The sequence below is a fragment of the Gopherus evgoodei genome, chromosome 3 (assembly GCF_007399415.2).
Source record: "Gopherus evgoodei ecotype Sinaloan lineage chromosome 3, rGopEvg1_v1.p, whole genome shotgun sequence".
NCBI lineage: Eukaryota > Metazoa > Chordata > Testudines > Testudinidae > Gopherus > Gopherus evgoodei.
In genome coordinates, this window is record NC_044324.1 from 68,783,400 (window position 1) to 68,805,383 (window position 21,984).

Sequence of the window (21,984 nt, forward strand, 5' to 3'; positions counted from 1 at the left end):
TCAACGCGAGACAAGTTTGCATAACAATCTGAACAGCTGCTCTAAGACCTGACTGTGTTAGAAGGACTGAACTGTTCCAAGATATGTTACAACTAAGCAGTTTCAGTACCATTTGCTCCTGAAATGATTCACTACGTCCACACTAGCGGGCCTGTCTTGCATAAAGCAGCTCTGCATCTGGGAAGGCTATTTAAAATGACTACAGTTTAAGTTGTCAATAACCTACCTGGGAATCCTTGACCATTGTAAGCGATGCTAGAACACTGGGATGAATCACAATACCCAGGTGGGCCTGGGGGACCTCGAATACCCCCATTTCCAGGACGACCCGGTGGCCCAGGTGGCCCTCGTGAACCTGTAGAACCTGGTGGGCCAGTTCGAGACTCTCCTGGTGGACCTAATTTTAGAATTAAAAGGAAGATAATTTTTTTAATGAGTCAACCTGTCATAAACCACTGGCACTACTGCCATCTAGACTATGAATGAGCCTTTGGTAAGAAAATGTTGATATTTGGCTTCTACATGTGGTCAATGAAACAACCAAAGAGAACCAAAATGTGACTCATCACTAGTTGCTTTCCTGTGTGTGGCTAATTTAAGATCTTTATTCACAGAAACTGATTTGGCAAGGTTTGAGCCACGCTAAAGACATCAATGAATTCTCTGGTTTATTTCCACTCTGTGTGAGATATGAAGATCTCAAGGGAAACTACTACATTAGACAAGCACATTGGATTTCAATTAAAACATAGGAGTGTATTAATTCTGCTACCCTGCAACCCTAGAGTAGATGAGGTAATGTTTTCTTTGGAACAGGCTGTATTATGGTTAACAGAAATGTAGAGTTTCAACTGAGGCTAGAATTTGTTGCAAGCTTCTTATGGCTCTTGTAATGAAAAAATCATGTTTAAACTAGTAAATTAAAGGCAGAAACAATGAGAAAGCCTAACTATTTCTGCCAAGACATCAGTAAATGATCAGTGAATGAAATCAAATGACACAAAGAACAAAAGTAACAGAGAAAGGATCATATTCTGGACTAGTAATGCTATGCTTTGCCGCTAAAGGACATCAGGGTAACTGCAAACATAATCCAACAATGGCACTAGACATTCCAAAAGTATCAGGTGATATTTTGTTTCTATCAAAAAGAAAAAAGTGAGAAAATGTCCATTTCAGTGGGAATCAACTCCTGATTACTGAGTCAATAAAGGTTCAATCAGTATTTTCATCAAAAATATTTTCATGCGCAAATGTGCCAGAAGAAAAAATTATATGATAAAGCCAACTTTGAACTAGCCATGTCTAAAAACTATTTCTAGTTACAGTTTTCAGGATTTCACTTTATTTCCAATAAATGTCAAAAATGTACAGTGCATTGAGTAACATATGCTTATTTGCTATAAAGAGCAATTAAGCAATCTGACTTTCTAGGAAGTTTTTGTTCTCTTTTACTTCTCCTGTTCTGTAAGCTGATGTAAATTAAAAACAGAAAATTTACCAGGTGGTCCAGGCAAACCTCGTGGTCCTTGTGATCCAATCCCTCTTTCACCTTTCTCTCCTGGTAGTCCTAAAGATCCAAAAGGAAATAAAAACCACACACACAAAAAGAAACCATGTCAGAAAACTATATATTTTCATGCTCTCTCATTGATTATAACATATACTTCAAATAGTTTATTGCTTTATATCTCTAATTTAGGAAGTCTTAATTTGGATGAGGAAAATATTTTAAGGAAACAAACATCTCAGTTTGAAAGACAAGATTTTTAAATGTAGTTTACAGAGGCAACCTGGTGTGAAGAGACTGTCTTAAAACATAGTAACATCTTTGAGGTATCCTTGATATGATAGACATTCATTCCACACATCTACCAACAAGAGTAAAGGGATACAAGCTTTGTACATTTCTGTTACAAATACACTTCATGCATCCTTCAAAACCTAATGAAATTGTGTAAGTCAATGTTATTATATAGCTGGATTCAGAAGTTCATTATTTTCTTTTAAGTGGTAAATATTTACAGTAAAATCTATGTTAGAAAACACAACACTATGTCCACATTCTGAAGTGTAAGAGCCAGAACAACTGAGGGCCAGATTCATTGGTTACAGCCTGGGTCCCTTATGCTATTGTAAACCAGCCATAACCCAGGCTTAATCAGCCATTTAAACTGAGTTTACACCAACTTTGCATCACCAGAGCAGCTCAAAGCAGCTGAAGTGTACTGGCACATCTAATCATATATTTCCCATATACCTACTACTCTGCTGCAGCTGAGACACACAACTGCAGTGTTACTAAGCTACGGTTCACCCCACATTCTTGTTAACGAATCTTATTTTCCCCTCATCCAGATGCCAGTTCAGAAAAGTAGCTTGTCAAGATGCAGCTAATAGCAGAAATAGCTTTGAGAAGAGAATGTTCTTTGTACTAAGATATCTTGATTAAGTTGATATATTTTCTTGAGATAGCATTGAGACTCGGCAGTGACTGGTGTTCCATAAATACCACACGGAGAGAGAAGTACTGTAGAAGCAAATCTTTGTCATTTTAGATCTTGTCTTCAGACACTGAATATTCCACTGTACCAGCTGTACCAATACCTTCAGAGCAATTCGATTGGCTATGGAAAGCTATATGTTTCATGGCCTTTCTGGCTGATGCAGCTGCATTGCATTGCATTCCTCTGCTGACAGTTTTTGAAATATGGTCATACATGTGCTGTTTGAGCACTACTCACCTCTTTCACCAGGTGGTCCTTGGTCGCCAGGTGTTCCTGGGAACCCTGGTCTTCCTCCAGGTCCAGGTTCTCCTCTTGTCCCAGCGCTTCCTGGAGGCCCTGGTGGTCCTGGAGGTCCTGGTTGATTGCGGTTTGCATAGTAATCATTTGGGATTTGATTCAGCATGTGATTGAACCGGTTCATTTGGCCTTTAAAGAGAAAGAAAGGGTTTTTTAATCATTTTTCATTAAAATCACACATACACACACCCACCACCCACTGTCCAAATAATGGAGAATTGGAACATATGCACAGATTAAGATGAATGCAAGCTATGATCACGTAAAATACATGGGGAAGGGGAGGGGGAGAGGGGAGATTCTGGCAGCAGACATGAGTAGATAAAAATTCACAGCCACCAAAACTGAGTTTTGGATTACAACAGCCTTGTTGGTTGAGACCTGGCAAAGAACTCTCTCCTAGTCTGCAGACAGCAAAGGCTAATTCCAAAAGATGATCTAAAATGCAATTCTAGCCAACAAAAATTGACATTTCTGGGTACTCTGCATTCAAAGAACAGATATTACAGTGGCAGGGAACAGAAGATGAAATTCAGCCCCATGTCGAGGGCTTGCACAAGGGCGATGTATCACTTAAGACCCACTTAAGCTCTGAGGGTGCATACACCTCTGCTAGCCCTGGTCACAGGGGCAAATTTAACTCCCCGAGAATGTTTGTGTTGCTCAAGAGAGACAGCTGTGTCCAGGTAAGCAGCAAGAAGTTCTGGAGGGGAGACCCAGCTATTTATTCTTGACTAGAAGTATGGTGACCATGCAGAGGAAGGCTCAGTATAGGGAACCTAAAACAGAAGAAGACATCCTAGTAGTTCTATTACAAGTGACACTGCTTGGGCACAACTTGATATTTTTTGGCTGAACAAAATAAGTATGTCACAATTCTGTATCTATCTGGGGTTACCTCAAAAACAGCAGTATCAGGGTATAAGCAGAACATGCCATATTGCATAAATAACAAGGCATAAGCAAATATTGCCCTGTCTTCCTTGGGGGACTTCCCGACAGCAAACGCTGGGCAGCTGTGCTGTGGAAGAGGTAGAGATGATTCGAGGAAGCTGTGCAGGGGGGTTACGCTTCCTGTGGAGCACAGAGCTGCACTCTGGGGTTACTCCCTGTAGGGTGGCCTAGGAAACTTAGAGGATCCTCCACTGAATGAATTGTCCAGTGGTCGCTCCTGCCTGGAGGTAGGGGCACATTAGGGCTACAGGGTGCTACATCAGCTTTGGGGATGAAGTAAAAACAAGAACCATTAAATATTGTTTGGGGGGGCCTGAATTTTGGGACTTACCCAGTGAAATTATTTCTTCCCTTGCATAACACAATTTGTCCTGTATGCATCACTTGCCCAGATAGCATGTGACAATATACTTCAATCCTAATACCTGTAATGCTCCTTCCATTCCAGCCTTGTGCCTCCCATCTCTCAGAGGTGAGACCTGGTTTATGTCAAAATGTGTGGTGGCTTTATGACATGGACAGTGCTAAAACAGGGACATAACTGACTGCACAAAATCATTCCCTTTGTGGCATGTGCACGATCTGAATATGGGTCTCCAGAGGTGACCGATTAGTTCATTAACAAGTTAGCCCTTCAGATTCAGGAACCAATTTTGTGGTGCATTTTCCTTCCATCAGATCGGTAGTACACAAGATAGCAATGACAACACACTGGCTCCTGTTACGCTTTGCAACTGGGATCCTTTCATCTCAAATTTAAATCATTTTTACTTTTCACAAGTGAGCTATTAAATTAGCCATATGGAAAACAGAACTAAGAAAAAGCACAACATTGTTTACCATTTATCAATTGTTCACAGACTTGTCTTGCAACAGCTCGCATCATGTTCTGAGAAGCAATATCTCCCTTAATAATTAAAACAAGTATTATATTAGTACATTGTCTGTGCTTTTAAAAAGCCAGTATTTATTACATTAAAGTAAGTGATAAATAAACTAATTTTAATAATTGTAATAAGTACTTACTCTGTCACCTTTTTCTCCTTTCATTCCAGGTGGACCCTAAAACAAGTTAATTTCCATTATTATTTAATGCATCTGCATATACTGCAGTTTATTGTATAGGAACACGGAAACATAAAGGGATGAAAGAAAATGGAAGAATGAAGACGAAAAAGAAAACATGCTTTGTAAGTGCAGTCTGGTGCATATATACCACACTGACAGGTGCTTTAGATGGATTTGATAGAGCAACTGTTCAATAACCGCATCCAGTTGTGTCCTTACATGCACCTGCAATCATGCAGCACCTTCAATTTTTCATCAGCAAATCAGATAGGTCAGACGTTTCAATGGAAATATTTGTATCCAGTTATTAGCAGATGCAAAACTGTGCCCAAAAAAAGAGAGGCCACTTTTTTCTTTTAAAAAAGGTACCCTGTTAAAAGCTCTCTTGTACTCCGGGTAAATTGTGTCCCTGTCTGTTGAAACAGTATATTATTTCCTCACAAATTCTATCACATTTTTCATTGTATTTGCTGTTGATAGCCATGCTGATTATCTCTCCTTAAATCAGAAATATTGATCTATTCTGATTCTGATAAGTGACTGCAGTCCTTTCTCCAAAATTGAAGGCCTGTTTTTTCCATACCTTCCCCAGATACTTTCTTAAACATAAAAGAGTAACATTATTTTCTTCAAATGTTACTGAATATAAGCAAATTCTTACTTTACTCTTCAATTTGTCTCTGTCCTAAACAAATCTACTACTACTTCACTTTTATTATAAATAATTTACAGTAGAAAAGCAACATTGTGAAACTGAGGTTGTAGAAAATGTTAGAAAAAAATGTCACATGATTCAGAGTTAACATCACTATTGTTTTTATCATGTGCCTCATTCTGGGTCTTTGTCCTGTATGGGACCTGATACAGCAGTCCTTTCACAGAAAAGCCCTGTTTACTCCAGTAGGAGTTCTGTCTGGGGAACAGCTGCCGGATTAAGATATTTCACCCAACATTTAGGTCCTGGAAGTGTTATTCTTGAAAGAGTGTTTACCCTATCAGCACAATCCTGCAACTGGATTCTCTTTGAACTTTGTGGCAGGTTCCAGAAGAGAAGAGGTCTGAAGGAGAAAGTCAAACTAAACCCAGAGAGACTGAGGGATTATGACACAGGGCACACTGTAAGGTTAAAGGCTGTGTTCCTAGCAGGGCACCTCTGAAAACAGGGCCATATGATCTGGTTCAGTCTTGTTGCATATATTATGTTACTCTTTAATTGTAAATAATAATTTCAGTCTGAAACAATGTCCTGTCTCATTCATTAACAAAATAAACTGAGACCAAAGACTGCACATCCAGGAAGGGTAGCTATCTCCTCCAAACCCAGCAGTGAGAAACAGAGAGTGTAATCCTGCCTTGAGGGATGCAGGACTATGGGCAGGAGGTATAGAAGATTGGGAGAGATGGCTTCAAGTACCTATTCTATTTCCAATGACATCTCCCTTACTAGTTGCTGAATGCTTCTAATCTTACAATATACTACAAATACCTGTTGTAGTGTGAGCTTGAGCTGTCACCATAATTATTTTCATTTGTCAAGAGCTATATTTCTTTCTCTGACAGCATTTTCCCATTTGCATTTGCATTCCATGGTGGTTTGTTTTTGTTTTTGGTGTTGGTGTTGTTTTTACAAGAAGCCAACAAGAATGACTGATTATCCACTTATAAAAACAAATGTCTGAATTGTCACAATTGCATAAAATGCACTTGGAGGCCATTTTTAAATAACACAATTCAGAAAATATGTACACATAATTCATTCTGAAAATTAAATTTTGTGTGTGCCTCTCCCATGTAATGTTTTGAGACTTTAGCCTTTTGTTTGCATTCCACTGTTAGCAAATAGAAGGACCAAGAAAGAGCATGACACAGTTTCCTGGGAAAATGTAATTATGATGCTTAGTATGTTGAATTTTGCAGATTTTCACATTAGATAACAATGACCTCACAAAGATGTTTATAGCTGGTTTTGGTCCATCTGACATAATTATGGCCACAAGCTAAATACAGATGCCCATTTCAAATAGGCCAAAAATCAGACACATGATCATTTTAACTATTTGTTTGCTGTCTGAGAAATCTAAAAATCTGGTGCCATTTAAAGCCTTTTTTTAAATATATCCCCAGAGCTCAAAAAGAAATAGCTTGCTTGACCCATGTTTAGTGCAAGAGATGCTTTTGTGTACAGCTCTAGCAATGCACTTTCATAATAACTATAACAACACCCACCAGATTTTAGAAATGTTCAAGAGCACTTTGCTCCCACGGAAGTCAATAGACATTTCATTGGTGACTTCAGTGGGAACAGAATTAGGGACAGCGCTGAGTGCTTTTGAAATTCTCACTCCTACGGTCTCATGAGCAGACTGCAAATTTTGCCAAAACATGCCAAACTGCAAAGTAGTTCTGAATATAGACCTTCTGCAAATTCCCAAAGATGACTCGTTCAATAGTCTGCTGCTTCACCTAGCTACCATCGTCATTAGTAACATCCTTAGCCCTGGTCCCTTTGACAATTTAATATTTTTAAGCAGCCCATTTAACACTATTATAAAAGCAAATGCTGAATGTGGGCAGTAGCTGATTTTTTTCATAACATTCTTGTTGTACCCACAAATAACTTCAATAACACACTACAACAAATCATTCCACTGAGGTCACAGTAGAGCTGGATATAATTTGAATGCAATAGCAGTGTTTCATAAACTTCCTTTGAGATCATAAGGCCTCAAATTAAGGAGTTGGAATGGCTACTTTGAAATGGCACGTGTGGACACGATTCATAGCCACTGGAGCACATCATGCCTATAATTTGCAAACTAATAATTGATTAATAATAAGCACACAACCCATATGATCATGGGTTCAGAGATTAAAGTTTGCCTAAGAAAACACTGTCACATCAATACTCAAAATTCAAAGCAAACGTTGACAGAACAGCGTTGAAGCAAGAATAGTTGACTCCCGGTTATGCAGACAATGTTAAAGGCCTGCTAGATACAAAAACATCTCTCACATTTCTCTCTTGAATCACATAGGGAAATATTACGGCTTTTTCTACTCCAGTATATATAATATGAATATCTCGGTAAATAGGGTGCAACCCACAAAGCAACTTAGGCTCAGAGAGTGGGAATGACTCTGTAGCCCAGTGCCTAGGCCCTAAGGTACCCATGTGTGTATGGTCCAGTCCCCCTGCTCCAGTCACGTTTTTGTTATTTATCCATAGTGGAACAGCTTCAGTGGGAGAGACTGAGGGAATCCCACATCAAAGTGCTCCACAGTTCAGTGGCTGGAGCACTCTACTGAAAGGTGGGAGATCCCTCTTCAAATCCCCTCTCCTACTCGGGAGAGAGGGGGAATTACACCAGTGTCTCCCAGGTCAGTATGTAAAGCACTGGGTTAAAAGCTATAAGGTAGGCATCTCCTCCTCCTCCTCCTCCTCCAGTGCTGTTTTGTGTGCAGCAAAGCAGGGGCCTAACTCATTCCCACAAGAAGCCGCTAAGGCGCCTAAGCGACCTCATTCCAGAGTTCTGTTCGTGGACTGCAAGAAGCGATAGGCACCTCCCTGCAGCCCAGACTTAGGTGCCTATCTCTGAGCGGAGCAGGGCTTAGCCCACACCCCTCTGGTTGGCATCTCCCATTGGCTAGTTCAGGAGGCTCTGCACCTCGCATGCCGGCTTTTGTGGATCGCAATCTAAGGAGCCTGTCTCTCCCCATTAATTGTATAGGGAGCCTAGGCACCTAACTCAGCTTTGTGGATCACAGTGTTGTCCCTGGTATTTCTTAGGTGCCTACAAGTTAGGCTCCATGACACTCACCACTGCAACACCTAACCTGGATCGCACCCAGAATTCATCACAAATAATTTTATTCAATAAATTTAGTTTCTCTTTCTGTTTGCGAATTGTCAGCATGTTGCTATTTTCTGGAAATGAATTTATTTATACCGGTACCTATTTGCTGAATATATTTGTGTAAATATTTCTTCGTCTGTAACGTTCTTAAGCTGCTTTGATTGGAAACATTGTCATATAGTGTGTCTCAGTTCCCTGATTAAATGGATGCACATATGAATTAAAAATTCATTTTAGTCAATTATCCTAGCCACTTTCTGACCATATTCTCTAATGTTTGCTTAAAATTAATTGTTCCATAGAGCTCATTTGCTGGAGTGTCTACAAAACATGAACACAGAAAAGAGGGCAACCAATTGAAGCAAACTTCAAATGCTCACATGCTGCATGCTATTTGCAGAAATATTTTTGCAGTGCAGTGCCGATCAAACAAAAAGAAACTTCTCAAGGCTCACATCAGCCAAAAGCCATGCTAGCTGGTTGAAAAGCTTTTTCAAAGGGGCATATTGCATCACTGGTTTCTAAGCAACAACCTTTCCATTGACTTTGTTGGAGAGTGTTGCTCCAATACAAAAGGCAAAATATTCCTGAAAGATATTTATTGCCAGCAAAATTTCGATAGCTGAGAAACATCAAAAGCATTAATCTTGCCAATGCAAATGGATCCTTTCTCTCCTTTCTCATTAATGAGAAGGTGCATTAGTCAATTTTCAAAACTTCACTGAAGCTGAATGATCCTGAGCCTCACATCAGCAACCTCGCAAAGGAAATACTCTGATTTTGATTTGTAAATGATGCAAAGGGTTGACATTAATACAGCTGAATACTAAAGACAGACCTGCCTAAAGACTAAACTAATTTTCCATTGGGATGACTGAGAATACTACCTGTTCAACAACACAATTGTCTTTTCAATTACTGAGTGAAGCTTGTCCATTTGTGTCCTCATCCAACTTAGCAACATTCTGTTTAGATTTCACTTTATTTTCTTTTAACGGAGAAAAATGTTCACTTCAGCCAACTGCTTGCCAGAATGTTGAGAGAAAACGGCTGCTGCCACCATTCTAGTTTGTTGACCTCCTGTGATGAGGATACTTGGGGTGACTGAGAGGCAATGTTAGCTTTTGCTTTATCTGGGACTTTTCTGAGCAGTGGGGTGAAGGCTGGAATTATGGCAAGACTCCGCAGCTGAGAAAGGATAAGCCAAGAAATATACTTTAAAAGACAACAGGCTTGATTGCTTTCCCCAGAAGATCTTCCCCTACTCATGTGCTGTCTCCACGGGACCATTCACAGAAGTGAATAAAATCTGAGGCTGCATTTACTCCTGAACAGAGTTCCATTACACATACTGTGCAACCCCCTTTAAAGAGGGTTCCAGGGCTAGCCACAGCATGCTAGGTCCCTGGAAGGATCTCTCCATTGCAACTCTATATAGAAAACATAAATGACTTCTTTATTCCTAACAGTTAACAGATGCCATAGTGCTCTGATTTTTTTGTTTTCTTCCCTTCTGTCTATTACTGATCTAAAATCCCACTTCCTTTTCTTTTGGGAGTACTTGTTAGCAAATTATCAAGGTGAAACTTTGCAAATCTATGAAAATTCAGTTAATGCTTCAGAGAACAGCTTGACTTAGTACTAATGTGCATTGAGGTACAAAACCTTTTACAGCCATACTAATCCGTTAAGGAACTTCTGTGATCTACTTGAATTTGCAACGTTTGTAAGAGCTGCAGTACATTTATTGGCTAAAACTGAGGTGGCCAAATGTATAACCCTGATGTCAACACTCACTGGCAATTTGTCAGGAGCCCAAGGGCTGCATATAATTTGCATTTAACTTTTGGTATAGGGTCATAATATTTGAGTATATTTGCATCTTCTCTGGTAAGGGCCAGGTCCCGTCACTCTTACTTACACTGAGTGTTACCTTATACCACATACCACTCAACAGGAGCAAAAATGACAAGATCTAATCCTATGTGAAGAGAGGTTATTTGCTCCTCGAGTTCACCAACAGCAGCGGGCAGGTGACCAGTTCTCTCCTGGACCTGCGGTTACAAATACCAGGCAGGCCTGGACTACATTTCAGGATTTTGCAGGCTGTACTTGGCCCTTGGGCTGCACCTTTGGCACTTCTAATGCAAAACACAAACTTAAATGTCGAAATCCTGTCTACCATGAGTCTCAGAAAACATCTGCACAAAGCACAAGCCAGAACTCCTGCTGGGATCTGTTCTGAAAACATTTGAAACACTAGATGTGATGTCGTGCAGTGTCACTTCACAGGAAAGTGGGAAATTTGAAGCAAATTATACTTTTAAATGGCATGAACTCTGGGATTAGCATTTAGAAGTACTTAAACAGTACTTGTATTTTCTGAATTTATACAGATTTGGCTAGATTAAGGTTACTCCTGCATGGGTCAGGGCATAGATAGCCTCTCTCTTCTTTTGAGTGCCTGTACAAGGACAGACACAATGTTGGCTTTTGTGCTCCTGGCCTGTTAGGAGGAGGGGTGGCTAGCACTGATAGCAGAACTAAAAATAACAATAGCACTTTATTTGTTCAAAGCATTGGACAGACAAACTAATGAATCCGCACAACCCCCCAGCAAGCTGGTAGGTTAGATAGCATTAATTGCATTTTACAGAAGAAGAAAGCTGAAGTGACTTCCCAATGCCTCAGAGAGACTGAGCCAGCATTAGAATACACAAACACCTAACTTTTCGTTCCTGTGCTCATTCCGCCAGACCACACTGCCTAAGAACTATACACTCCATGAAGATGGAGAACTCTGCCCCTTTCCAAACTGGCTGGCACAAGGGAATGAATCCTGCACCCTTTCAGAGACATCACAGCTCCTTTTCTGGCTGATTCAGCTCAAATGTTTCCTGGGACCACGCTACTTCTGCTCCCTCCCTTCCAATGTGGGGCCGTGGCTGTCAAAGCCTCAATAGAGCCCACAGTACTTAAATAATGTTTAAATCATGTTGTTAAATCACAAACATTTGCAAACCACCAGCGATCATATAACATTATCAAAGATTTTCCACCTTCAGCATTATACCACTCTTTACTATAAAAAAAAAACAATTTCCAGTAATTCTGCTGACCTAGCTCTTGATGTTTACACAGTGTAGAAATATGTGTCTTGGCACGTACAGACTGTGCTTTTTTCTTAGTAGAAACCAGTAACCACAGTTTCCAGGCCCAACTATTAAAATGAACAGAAGGAAGTACTATAAAATGAAATTGTTTAAAAATTAGGTTTGTGGCCTTAGCTCAGCTTCAATGTATTTACCACTTTCATGAACATACATGAGACAAATATTTTAAAGCCAGGGTAAGTCACATATTTATCTGCAGCCAGAGTATGTTACAACTCATACTGTAAATATAAATCATTCTCTCACTTGTGGCCCACGATCTCCTGGTTTCCCTGGTTTTCCACTTGGACCTGCTACTCCTGGAACTCCTGGAGCGCCCTAAAACAGAACAACATACAAAGGAATGCTAAGAAACAACGTGAGTGGCTGAGCGTAATTGGTTCTGAAATCTGCCACAATGGGTACATCTACGCTGTACAAAACAAACAAACAAAAATGATGGCAGCCAGTCTCTGAGCCTGGGTCAACTGATTCGGGCTCATGGTGTGGGTTTCTGAGCCCAAGCGGGAATATCTACACTGCTATTTTTAGTTGACCCAGGCTCTGAGATGCATTGCCGTGGGTTTTGTTTTCAGTGTAGCTGCACCCAATATACGTAAGTGAATAGCACGTTTAAGAGAAAATTATTCTTATCCCTAACATAGAGCCAGAATTGCAATGGCATTTAGGTGCTTAAAGATGCAGATAGGCACCTAGTGGGATTTTCAAAAGCACCCAGGTGCCTCTGGTTTCGTTTTTATTCAGGGTTTCCTGAATAAAGAGCACATGATTTGGCCCTATTGTAGTTCTGTGATTTGTGCAGAAGTCATGACCATGAGTCTACAACATTCACGTCAGTGATTTTTGGATAGATTTGAACAAATGAAAGACCAGCACATTGTCCAATACAGCCACCAACATGTGCTATAAAGTTCAATATTTTTAATTAGTCATAACTACTCAAATATTCTTCTATTTGTCCTGAAGTGATAATTTTTCATAATTATTGGGTCTATAGTTACCTGATCCAGTTTCCCTATATTGTTTTCTAACCCAACAGTAATTAAGGAATAAGTAAAGTTCATGAAAGTCAACTTAGTAACACCACTATGAAAACAGAATCAAGCCCTAGTAGTTCTGTGTATCATTTTTAAACTAAGAGTTTGCAAGTTTTAAACAACTTCTTCCCTTCTTCCCTTTCCAATAGTTTTCAACATCATAATGTTCATTTGATATGTTTTTTCAAATATGATAAAGGATTCATTTGATGGAGTTCAAAATAAGCATTGTGGAATTCTCTCCTTTTTGGGTTATATCTCTTGGTTCATTCTATGCTGAGGTATTATATTTACCGCTGATCCAGGTGGGCCTCTGGGTCCTGTGGCACCATCTTTTCCTGTGAAACCCTATTCCAAAAATGAAAATATTTACAGATTAATAAGGACAGGGCTGGCTCCAGGCACCAGTGCACCAAGCGCGTGCTTGGGGCGGCATGCCGGGGGGCGCTCTTTCGGTTGCCGGGAGGGCGGCAGGCGGCTCCGGTGGACCTCCCACAGGCATCCCTGCAGAGGGTCCGCTGGACCCGCGGCTCCGGTGTAGCATCCGCAGGCATGCCTGCAGGAGGTCCACAGGAGCCCCGGGACCACTGGACCCCCCGCAGGGAAGCCTGTGGGAGGTCCACCGAAGCCGCAGGACCGGCGAGCAGAAGAGTGCCCCCCGCGGCGTGCCGTCATGCTTGGGGCAGCGAAATGGCTAGAGCCGGCCCTGAATAAGGACAGGCCTAAGGCCGCAGCAATCTTCATTTAAAACTAGTGGCCCTTAAAGCTATGTATAATGGTGCTATTCATAATTAATGCTAAAATGTATGTATAATTTAATGCATCAGTTATTTAAATATGCACCATTGCTATTGCCAGTTAAATATCTCATTGGCACAGTTTTACCCAAATTAAGAGAGCCTCAGGCTGCTGACTCACTGAGAGTGGAGTGCCTGTCTCTCAGACATAGCCATATATATAATCATTAGAAATCTGCTGCCTCCTTCCCAGAGGTGGAATTGGAGGTTCAGCCCAAAGTGACTGATGACCTCAATAAGAAAGAAGAAAGGGGCCCATTAGATCAAAGATTCCTCCTTATTGCCCCACTTTGATAAAGCAAAGCCCTGCTCATGGAGAGGATTAAGCAATGCAGAGAATAAGCTTCTAAAATGATAAAGGAAGCAGCTTCTGAATGGTCTTGAGAAGTTCCATCTAAACAGCCTAACACAGCAGTTCTCTAAGTGGCTGTTAACTCCCAGTGATCAGAGGTCAAGCATAAAGGGACAAATCCTGCCTTAACAGTAGATTCTGTACATGCACATCCCCCATGTTGTGGACATGCCATTCCATGGGACTCCCTAACAACAGCAGACAGAATGTGGGAGGGGACCAGGATATTAGCAGGGTCAGAGGAGCCCTGCTCAGTGGATCTCTCATTCTCTCTGCATAGGAGTCATAGAGCCCAATCCGGTCAGTGAATTTGAGTAGCCTCTGCACAAGTTCTGTGGCTGTTTTATGGCCCATGGGTGATCCTCCCCACAATCTTCCTGGTCCCCACCAAGCATCTTTCCTGAGTCTCGCTGGACTCTGGGCAGAGGACTTGTTTCTAAAAAAAGGAAGAAGCTGAAAAACAGAAAGCAGTGCTGGAGTTTCATGTGCTACAAATGGAGCATGGCTTGTGCCATAACACTGTAGACTGAAAAGACCTTACCCTGTCACCTGGTGGTCCCACTGGGCCAGGTGGGCCAGACAAACCTGGGGTTCCCTATGGGAAAAAATAATGAGACATTCACACAAGACAGAATGTACTTGATCTGTACTAAACACTCCTATGGCAACGAGACCAGCCGTATTTTAACAATGCAATGTACTTTATTATTTATCCCATTTTTCCTTATTTCCCTTAAAAAAATGTGGTTTACATTTTCAATCCTATTACCAGAATATAGATCTTTTTCAAAAGCCTTTCAGCCATGGCTTACTAATGTTGACTAGTTATTAAACACTTGGTACTAAACTCTGGTTGTAAGACAATGCTCTATCAATTCAGTTGTTGTGAAGAGCATGAGTTGCAGTTTCTCTTTATTACCCCCTTTTCCCATTCCTACTAGTCTCTGCCTGTTCTATTTTATAATTAGCTGTTGCCACATTTTATATTCTTTATTAGTATTGTAGCTTCTGTGTCAAGAAGAAACACTTGAAGGTAGTTACAGAGGGCTTAATGGGAACTGAGGACCTCAGTACCTTGCAGGGCCAGGCCCAGAATTACAGGAATTAGAGATATCTTCTGGTCCATTCCAGGCATTTTCTACTGCCTAAGTGAGTGTTTCAGATAATACAAATAGTATAGGCTGTATATTATCCTCAATTTACACAAAGGGTTCCTATTTATGTAAACGCATGGACAGATTGAGGCTCATATATCAACAGTATACATATGGTCCACAGCTGTCATAGCAAGTCATAGTCCCAAAACGCCCCCTGAAAATAAATCCCTGAAAAAGACAATAGACGTGTTCTTGATATTTGATTATTCTATGCATTCTTAGTTGTTCTCCTCTTCTAAACTTAATCCCACAATCAACATGGAATCATTGCCCTTACATATATGTACAACTGCAAACAAGCTGAATTGAACATTGATTTCTCTATTTATTTATTTTCTCTTATTCACATTTTAAATGGTTTCATATTTCCTATAATTCAGATTGTTAATGTTACCCAGCACATATCCTATGCAATATACATACAAAAAAGTTCTATTCACAACACTGAGAGTTGTACAAAAAGTGTCCATGCACTGCTGCACAGGCAAATGACATAAAAAATTAACTTACTGATCGGCCTGGTAGCCCTGGTTCTCCAGCATCACCTTTCATTCCTTGGCGACCCTATAATCATCACAAATTGGTATTAGGAATACAATTTCATGACTCAGGGCTGGTCTTCACTATGGGGAGATTGACGCTGCTTCAATTGATACAGCAGAGGTTGATTTAGCGGGTCTAGTGAAGACCCGCTAAATTGACAGCAGAGTGTTCTCTGGTTGATCCGGTACTCCACCTCTCTGAGAAGAGTAAGGGATGTCAACCGGAGAGCATCCCACATCGACACAGCACAGTGAAGACACAGGGGTTAAGTCGACCTATGTACCTGGACTCCAGTTACGTTATTCACGTAGCTGGAGTAGTGTAGCTTAGGTTGACTTACTCTGGAAGTGAAGGCAAGACCTCAGACAGACATTACAATGTTTTGTTCTGGAAACAATTTCATCAATGACAAGTTCCAAGCAATATGTTTCTTTGTGTTTTCATACTTCAAAGTCTTTCAAACTGCCTGGGACAAAACAAAAATATTTATCACATTCCACAAACACAAGGAATGCATTTAGCCTTCCATGCTGTTTGGCATCCATGGGCCATCCTGATGAAGATTTTCCTTCAAACATACACGAAAACCATATACTGACCTTCCATTTGGTCCTTTCCTAAAGGGAATGTGGATCTAATTTCTACCATCATGTCTTTTTGGTTTTCTGTTTTGAATTAGGCCACTTATAAATCTATCAGACAGAGAAGATGAATTGCCTATTGAATGTAAGGTGTGTTTTCCAGTTAGAAGCCAACTTTGCCAATATTCCTAATGAAGAATAACACTTAACCATATAGATTGTTACAACATTCCAGATATCCCTAATATACTCGCATAGGAAACAGCAAGTTAAGACAGAATAAGATCTTCTCTGGCTACATGTTGAAGTGACCAAGAGTTGGCAGTAGTAGTGTCAGGATGCTGTGTGGTCACTTAGGGCTATATTCTGCTCTCTGACCAGTGTGGGAAAGTCCACTGATGTTAATGGAGTTACTTTAGATGTTCATTAATGTAAACGAAATCAGAAGTTGGCATGGATAGCTGTATACAAGAAAGGAACAGCGCCAACAAAGCACCAAAAGAACATAAGGCCAAGCTTTAAAACTTGGATGCCTAAATTTAGGCACCCATTACCTGCTTTACACTTCTAACTGCTGATTTAGTTACCTAAAGAAAGAAGCTAGATATATAAATCACTGCAGACATGCATAAATCTGTGAAAAAGCTTAGCTGTGACTTCAGTTTCTTAACTTCTCAACATCCGACTTTGAAAATTTGAGTCTCAGAGTCTGAAGGTCTGGACAGTGTGTAGAAAAGCAGTAAAATAAACCAGTGATACACACCACACACTACTTCATATATAATCCCCAAGACTGTAGTACGTGTAACACTCAGGGTAAAACAATGTGACATTTTAAAGGCAACCAACTTTTGAGCTACAGGGCAAGAAGAAATGACAAAACATGATGGTCAGAGATTTTCGGAGACCGCTCCCATGATGTATCAGTTCTCTGTCTCCACACAGTTTCACTCACAGATACAGAATGGTTACTCACTGGTTCTCCTGGAATTGAAAGTCCATTGATCCCTTGTGGACCTGGTGGACCCTGAGGACCCGGTGGACCTTCCTCACCAGGAAGACCAGGTGGCCCCTTAAAACACAAAATTAAAAAGATATTAAACCATGGTTTCTTCCTAGAGTTGCAGCTAAAGGATTTGTATGGACATGCATGTAGGACAGGCCAGCAGCATGGGGTTAGTTGATACTTGAATAACATTTGAACTTGCAAGTTCTTATTCAAGCTGTGCTTCCACCATTGTCCATAGGAGGGTTGATGCTGCTACCCTAGTAAGGATCGCAGGATCAAGCCAAGAAACTATATGCATTTGGCAGTATGAATATAAACATAGATATCCACTACTTCTGGAGAGGAAAGTGTCCCAGAGAGTGACTGCCTGCCTCCTCTGACCCCCTAGTGCCTCCTCAGAGAAGGGAAACCATGAGGTAGAGTTGGCATTCCCAACTTTCCATGGCTCCTACCACTGCTACACATGATCTGGCTCCCCTATGCGAAAAGCAGAGGACAACAGGATCCTAGGACACACAGACCAGATATATAAATAACATCCAGACTTATCCCTACTCAGAAAACACTTAAACTTGGGTATTTGGATATATTAGTTTACTATGGATTTTAACATCCAAAATTTCATGTGGTGTGCATATAAACTTTGAAATGCATTCCAGAGAGATACTTACGGCAGTTCCAGTCAAACCCCTTTCACCTCTAGGCCCCTTAGTGCCTGGACCACCCTAAAATAGACATTTGAAAAGAAAATAAATATACGCACTGGGGGAAGGAGAAGATAACTTGTACAGGCACAAATTATCCATCCCCATGATAAAACTGACCAGCTGACCCAAGGTTTCAAGCAAGAATAAAGTTCTGATATGAACAGATCTTGGCATGCTTGGTATTCAAAGAAGCACTAATGCAGGAGTAAGACCTGCATCAGGCCCCAAATCAGCAACAGCCTCACTGACCTAGAGGACCCGTGTTGATGCCTAGGAAATAGGGAATTTATGCTCTCCAAGCAGCACTCGTGGACTATGAACCCCATCTGTCTCCATATGGGGATCACAGAAATACTGCAGACTAGGAATTGCAGTAACCCTGAGGACCAGCTTCTGAAGGAGTGAGGAGAACTAACATGAGACAAAGAAGGTTCGGAGTAGGAGAAGGTTTCTGTGTTGCCCTTCCTCATTGCCCTCAAAGAGGAGGAAAGACCCATTCTCCTGTCCCAACTGACAGTTCCATTTGAAGCTGTTTGTTTCCTGGGATTACTGTTTTGACCATACAGCCCCTTCAAGGCTCTCTGCAACTCAATGTACAGAGATGGGAATGTTCTGAGCATGCACAGGGCCTCTCTGGTGTCATCCGCAGAGACTCAGTGGGCAATCACAGACTCAGGAGGAGCAATCACTCCATGGCAGCCATGAGGTTTGGATCCCACTCAGGATACCAGGTTGAACTCTGTGACTGTGGAATCAGCCCCTGCCAGCTCTGCTCAGTGGAGCACAGTGCATCTTAAAAGAAGCTTATTTCAACCTTTGGTCCTTTTGAGAGACTACGGTTTACTTTCAAAACTAATCTCAAAGATCACTGAAAGATTGTTTGAAAGGGCCAAAATTTCTCTAGGGCCAGAGAGACAGGATTAAAAAAAGAACTAGATAAGTTCATGGAGGATAGGTCAATTAATGGCTATTAGCCAGGATGGGCAGAGGTGGTGTCCCTAGCCTCTGTTTGCCAGAAGCTGAGATAGGGCAATATGAGATGGATCACTTGATGTTTACCTGTTCTGTTCATTCCCTCTGGGGCACCTGGCATTGGCCACTGTTAGAAGACAGGATACTGGGCTAGATGGACCTTTGGTCTCATCCAATATGGCTGTTCCTATGACAGGTATCCATGTTTCTTAATGAAACTCAAATAACACCACCACCATAGTTATTTGGAGAAAATGTAAATAGAAGAATAAAAAAAGGATCTCCTATCTCAGTCTCTGACTCACACAAATCAGGTGCAATTCCATCAATCAAATTTAGAGCTCAATAAAAACAGAATGTGAATTTACCACGGTCCTGGATCAAATCCCACATTGACTTGTAAATGTGATAATCCAACCTCATGCTTTTACTAGTTAAGAAATGAACCATACTGCATAGTGGATGTTACTCAGAGTGATTTCAGACATAGCAGAACTCCATTTTATAGGGAAGTATAGTATTGTTTAATACACTGCACAGTGCAAACTGTACTTCTAGGTATAGTGAACCTTTGCTTATATTCTTCTTTGAGAATAATGACATAACTGATTGGAGCTGTACTGCCCAACCCAGCTCTGCAGACACAAACACTACAAGTCCCCTCCTAAAACACAGCCATGTAATGCTTATGATAGGCCACCCACCTCCATCCCTCCTGAGCCCTGGGATGGAGTCTGGGAGCACTGAACTCCTTGAAGTCAATTGGATGGGTTCTCTCGAGCTGACTGATGAGCAGCTGGGAGGATCTTAGAAGGACTGCAAATTCCTAATACAGCATTCTAGGCTGATAACTTCAAAATGAGAGAAGAAAGGGCCATGAGGCTGAAGATAATCCTTCATACACAGCCCTATTGTTGATCTCCCCATCCACAAAGAGGTAACCAACTTCTTTCCTCAACAAAGTAAAAAATCTCTCTCTTTGGATAAAATCCTGACTCCATTTAAATCAGTGGCAAAACGCCCATTGATTTAAGGGGGGCAGCATTTCCCCTCTTCCTTCAGAAGTTCTGAGGGACTAAGTGTGGCCACAGGGTTGCAGTAACCTCTGCAGGCCCATTGCAGAGAGAATGACTCAGGGATCTGAAGAAGGCTGTTTGGGAAAGAAGTGTGCTGAACTCACTTGCATCAGCTGCTCATTTGCATTGTTCCATCCTGAAGGGAAGCTCCAAGGATCCTCACTGCAGAGCAGGTACAAAGCCCCTCTACATCACCGCCGGTGAGGAAAAGGTCAATGCAGAGTAAAAGTAAATGGCACTAATGCCCATATTTTTAAAGGTTTTTAAGTGTTGCTGTTCTTAGCATTGCAGTGCATTAGGAACCTAAGCCTCATTTTCAAAAGCAATTCAAACACTTAGGAGCCAAAATGCCATTGATTGTCAATATGATTTTGGCTCTTAAATGCCTGAATCCCTTTTGAAAATGAGACTCATGCTTCTAAAGCTGTTAGGCATTGCAACACTGAACACAGCCAAGCCTAAATACCTTTACAAATCTGGGCCTAAGAATCTACTTCACCTCCTATGAGTGCCCAGGCCTTGAAGACAACTGTATTGCTCCTGTGTTATGACATTTTCCTCCGATGCACAAAGGTAAATTCTCTGTATTTAACTGAGCCACCATATATATTCTCTATAGATACTTGTAAGTGCAAAGTGGAGGAAGATTTGCCTTTTGTTGGACCAGGTTGTGTCTCCCTTACTACTCCTCATTGCCCATGTCCAGACTAACCCGCGGCATCGGCGGGTTAAAATCGATTGCGCGGAGATTGATATATCGCGTCTAGTCTGGACGCGATGTATCGATCCCCGAGTGCGCTTACATCGATTCTGGAACTCCATCAACCCGAACGGAGTTCCGGAATCGACACGGAGAGCCGCGGACATCGATGCCGCGCCGTCTAGACTGGTGAGTACCTCGATTTTAGAAATTCGACTTCAGCTACGTTATTCACGTAGCTGAAGTTGCGTATCTAAAATCGATTTTAATACCCTAGTCTGGACGTCCACACACAGAGTGTCTTACTCCACAGGTAAACATATTGACTTCAGTGGGACTACTTGAGAAGTAGCATACTACTCAGACAAGATAAAAGTTGCAGAATCTGACTTGTGTTTTAAACTCAGAAAAAAGAATAATGGGCTCATTTAAATGGTGACATGGATCTGTTGATCCCAAATTTCTTCCTTGTTGATGTTTGTACATCTGACAAAAACCACCACACAGTATGGCACTCATGAGCACAGCTGACATTTCCATGTAGTAAAGGAACACCAGGAGATCAAATGCAAGGGTTCTGTGAAGTCCAGATTGAGGTGCATTAACAGGGCATTACGGAAATGCTTCTTTGATTTCTGCCATTACTGTCTTTCCTTATTTTGAGAAACATCTCCCTACGTATAGAAAACCAGACAATTTCTCTGTACTAATAGCTGCTTACAGCAGGTCCAGGAGGTCCCGGGGGTCCCACGCTGTCTTGTGTACATGTACAAGCATTTGGAAGAGCTGGGCATTTTGCTTCATCCCTCTGAAAATTCAAGCACATTCATCACACACTCTCTTTAAAAGAAATTTATTAGCTGGTGGTGTTTTTTTCCCCCCACAGCAATAACAAAAACAATCTCCATAACCTAAGAAGAAACTCTATTCTGAAGTATAACTGAGTTCAACAGAAAAATAGTAATTTCCAAGATTTCCTACTGTGTTTTTCAGATTTGTTATTAGTTTATTTCCTCTAGGATCTTCTTAAGGCAATGGAATATTTACAACAGTGGAGGGACAGGAACACACATTGGTGCACAATCTTTATTGTGTTCCATATGCTCTAATTCCAAATTCTCTTCTATTCCCTCACCAAGACAGAAAGTTTTGCATTGGACAATCAGCTAACACAGACAAAAATAAATGGGATTTTTTTCA

At 41.1% G+C, this 21,984-nt stretch overlaps 1 protein-coding gene across 7 annotated transcripts in view; it reads right to left on the reverse strand.

The window, feature by feature from the left end:
- Positions 1-21,984, reverse strand: part of COL12A1 (collagen type XII alpha 1 chain) — a 144,924-nt gene that overhangs the window by 7,264 nt on the left and 115,676 nt on the right. For all 7 annotated transcript variants that reach the window (XM_030555772.1, XM_030555777.1, XM_030555776.1 and 4 more), the window contains 12 exons: positions 21,506-21,592; positions 18,001-18,054; positions 17,297-17,392; positions 15,707-15,760; positions 14,581-14,634; positions 13,185-13,238; positions 12,100-12,171; positions 4,785-4,820; positions 4,599-4,665; positions 2,745-2,933; positions 1,502-1,570; positions 227-397 (listed from right to left, as the gene is read on the reverse strand). In XM_030555772.1, coding sequence (XP_030411632.1) covers positions 227-397; positions 1,502-1,570; positions 2,745-2,933; positions 4,599-4,665; positions 4,785-4,820; positions 12,100-12,171; positions 13,185-13,238; positions 14,581-14,634; positions 15,707-15,760; positions 17,297-17,392; positions 18,001-18,054; positions 21,506-21,592 — 1,003 coding nt within the window. The remainder of the gene's footprint in view (positions 1-226; positions 398-1,501; positions 1,571-2,744; positions 2,934-4,598; positions 4,666-4,784; positions 4,821-12,099; positions 12,172-13,184; positions 13,239-14,580; positions 14,635-15,706; positions 15,761-17,296; positions 17,393-18,000; positions 18,055-21,505; positions 21,593-21,984) is intronic.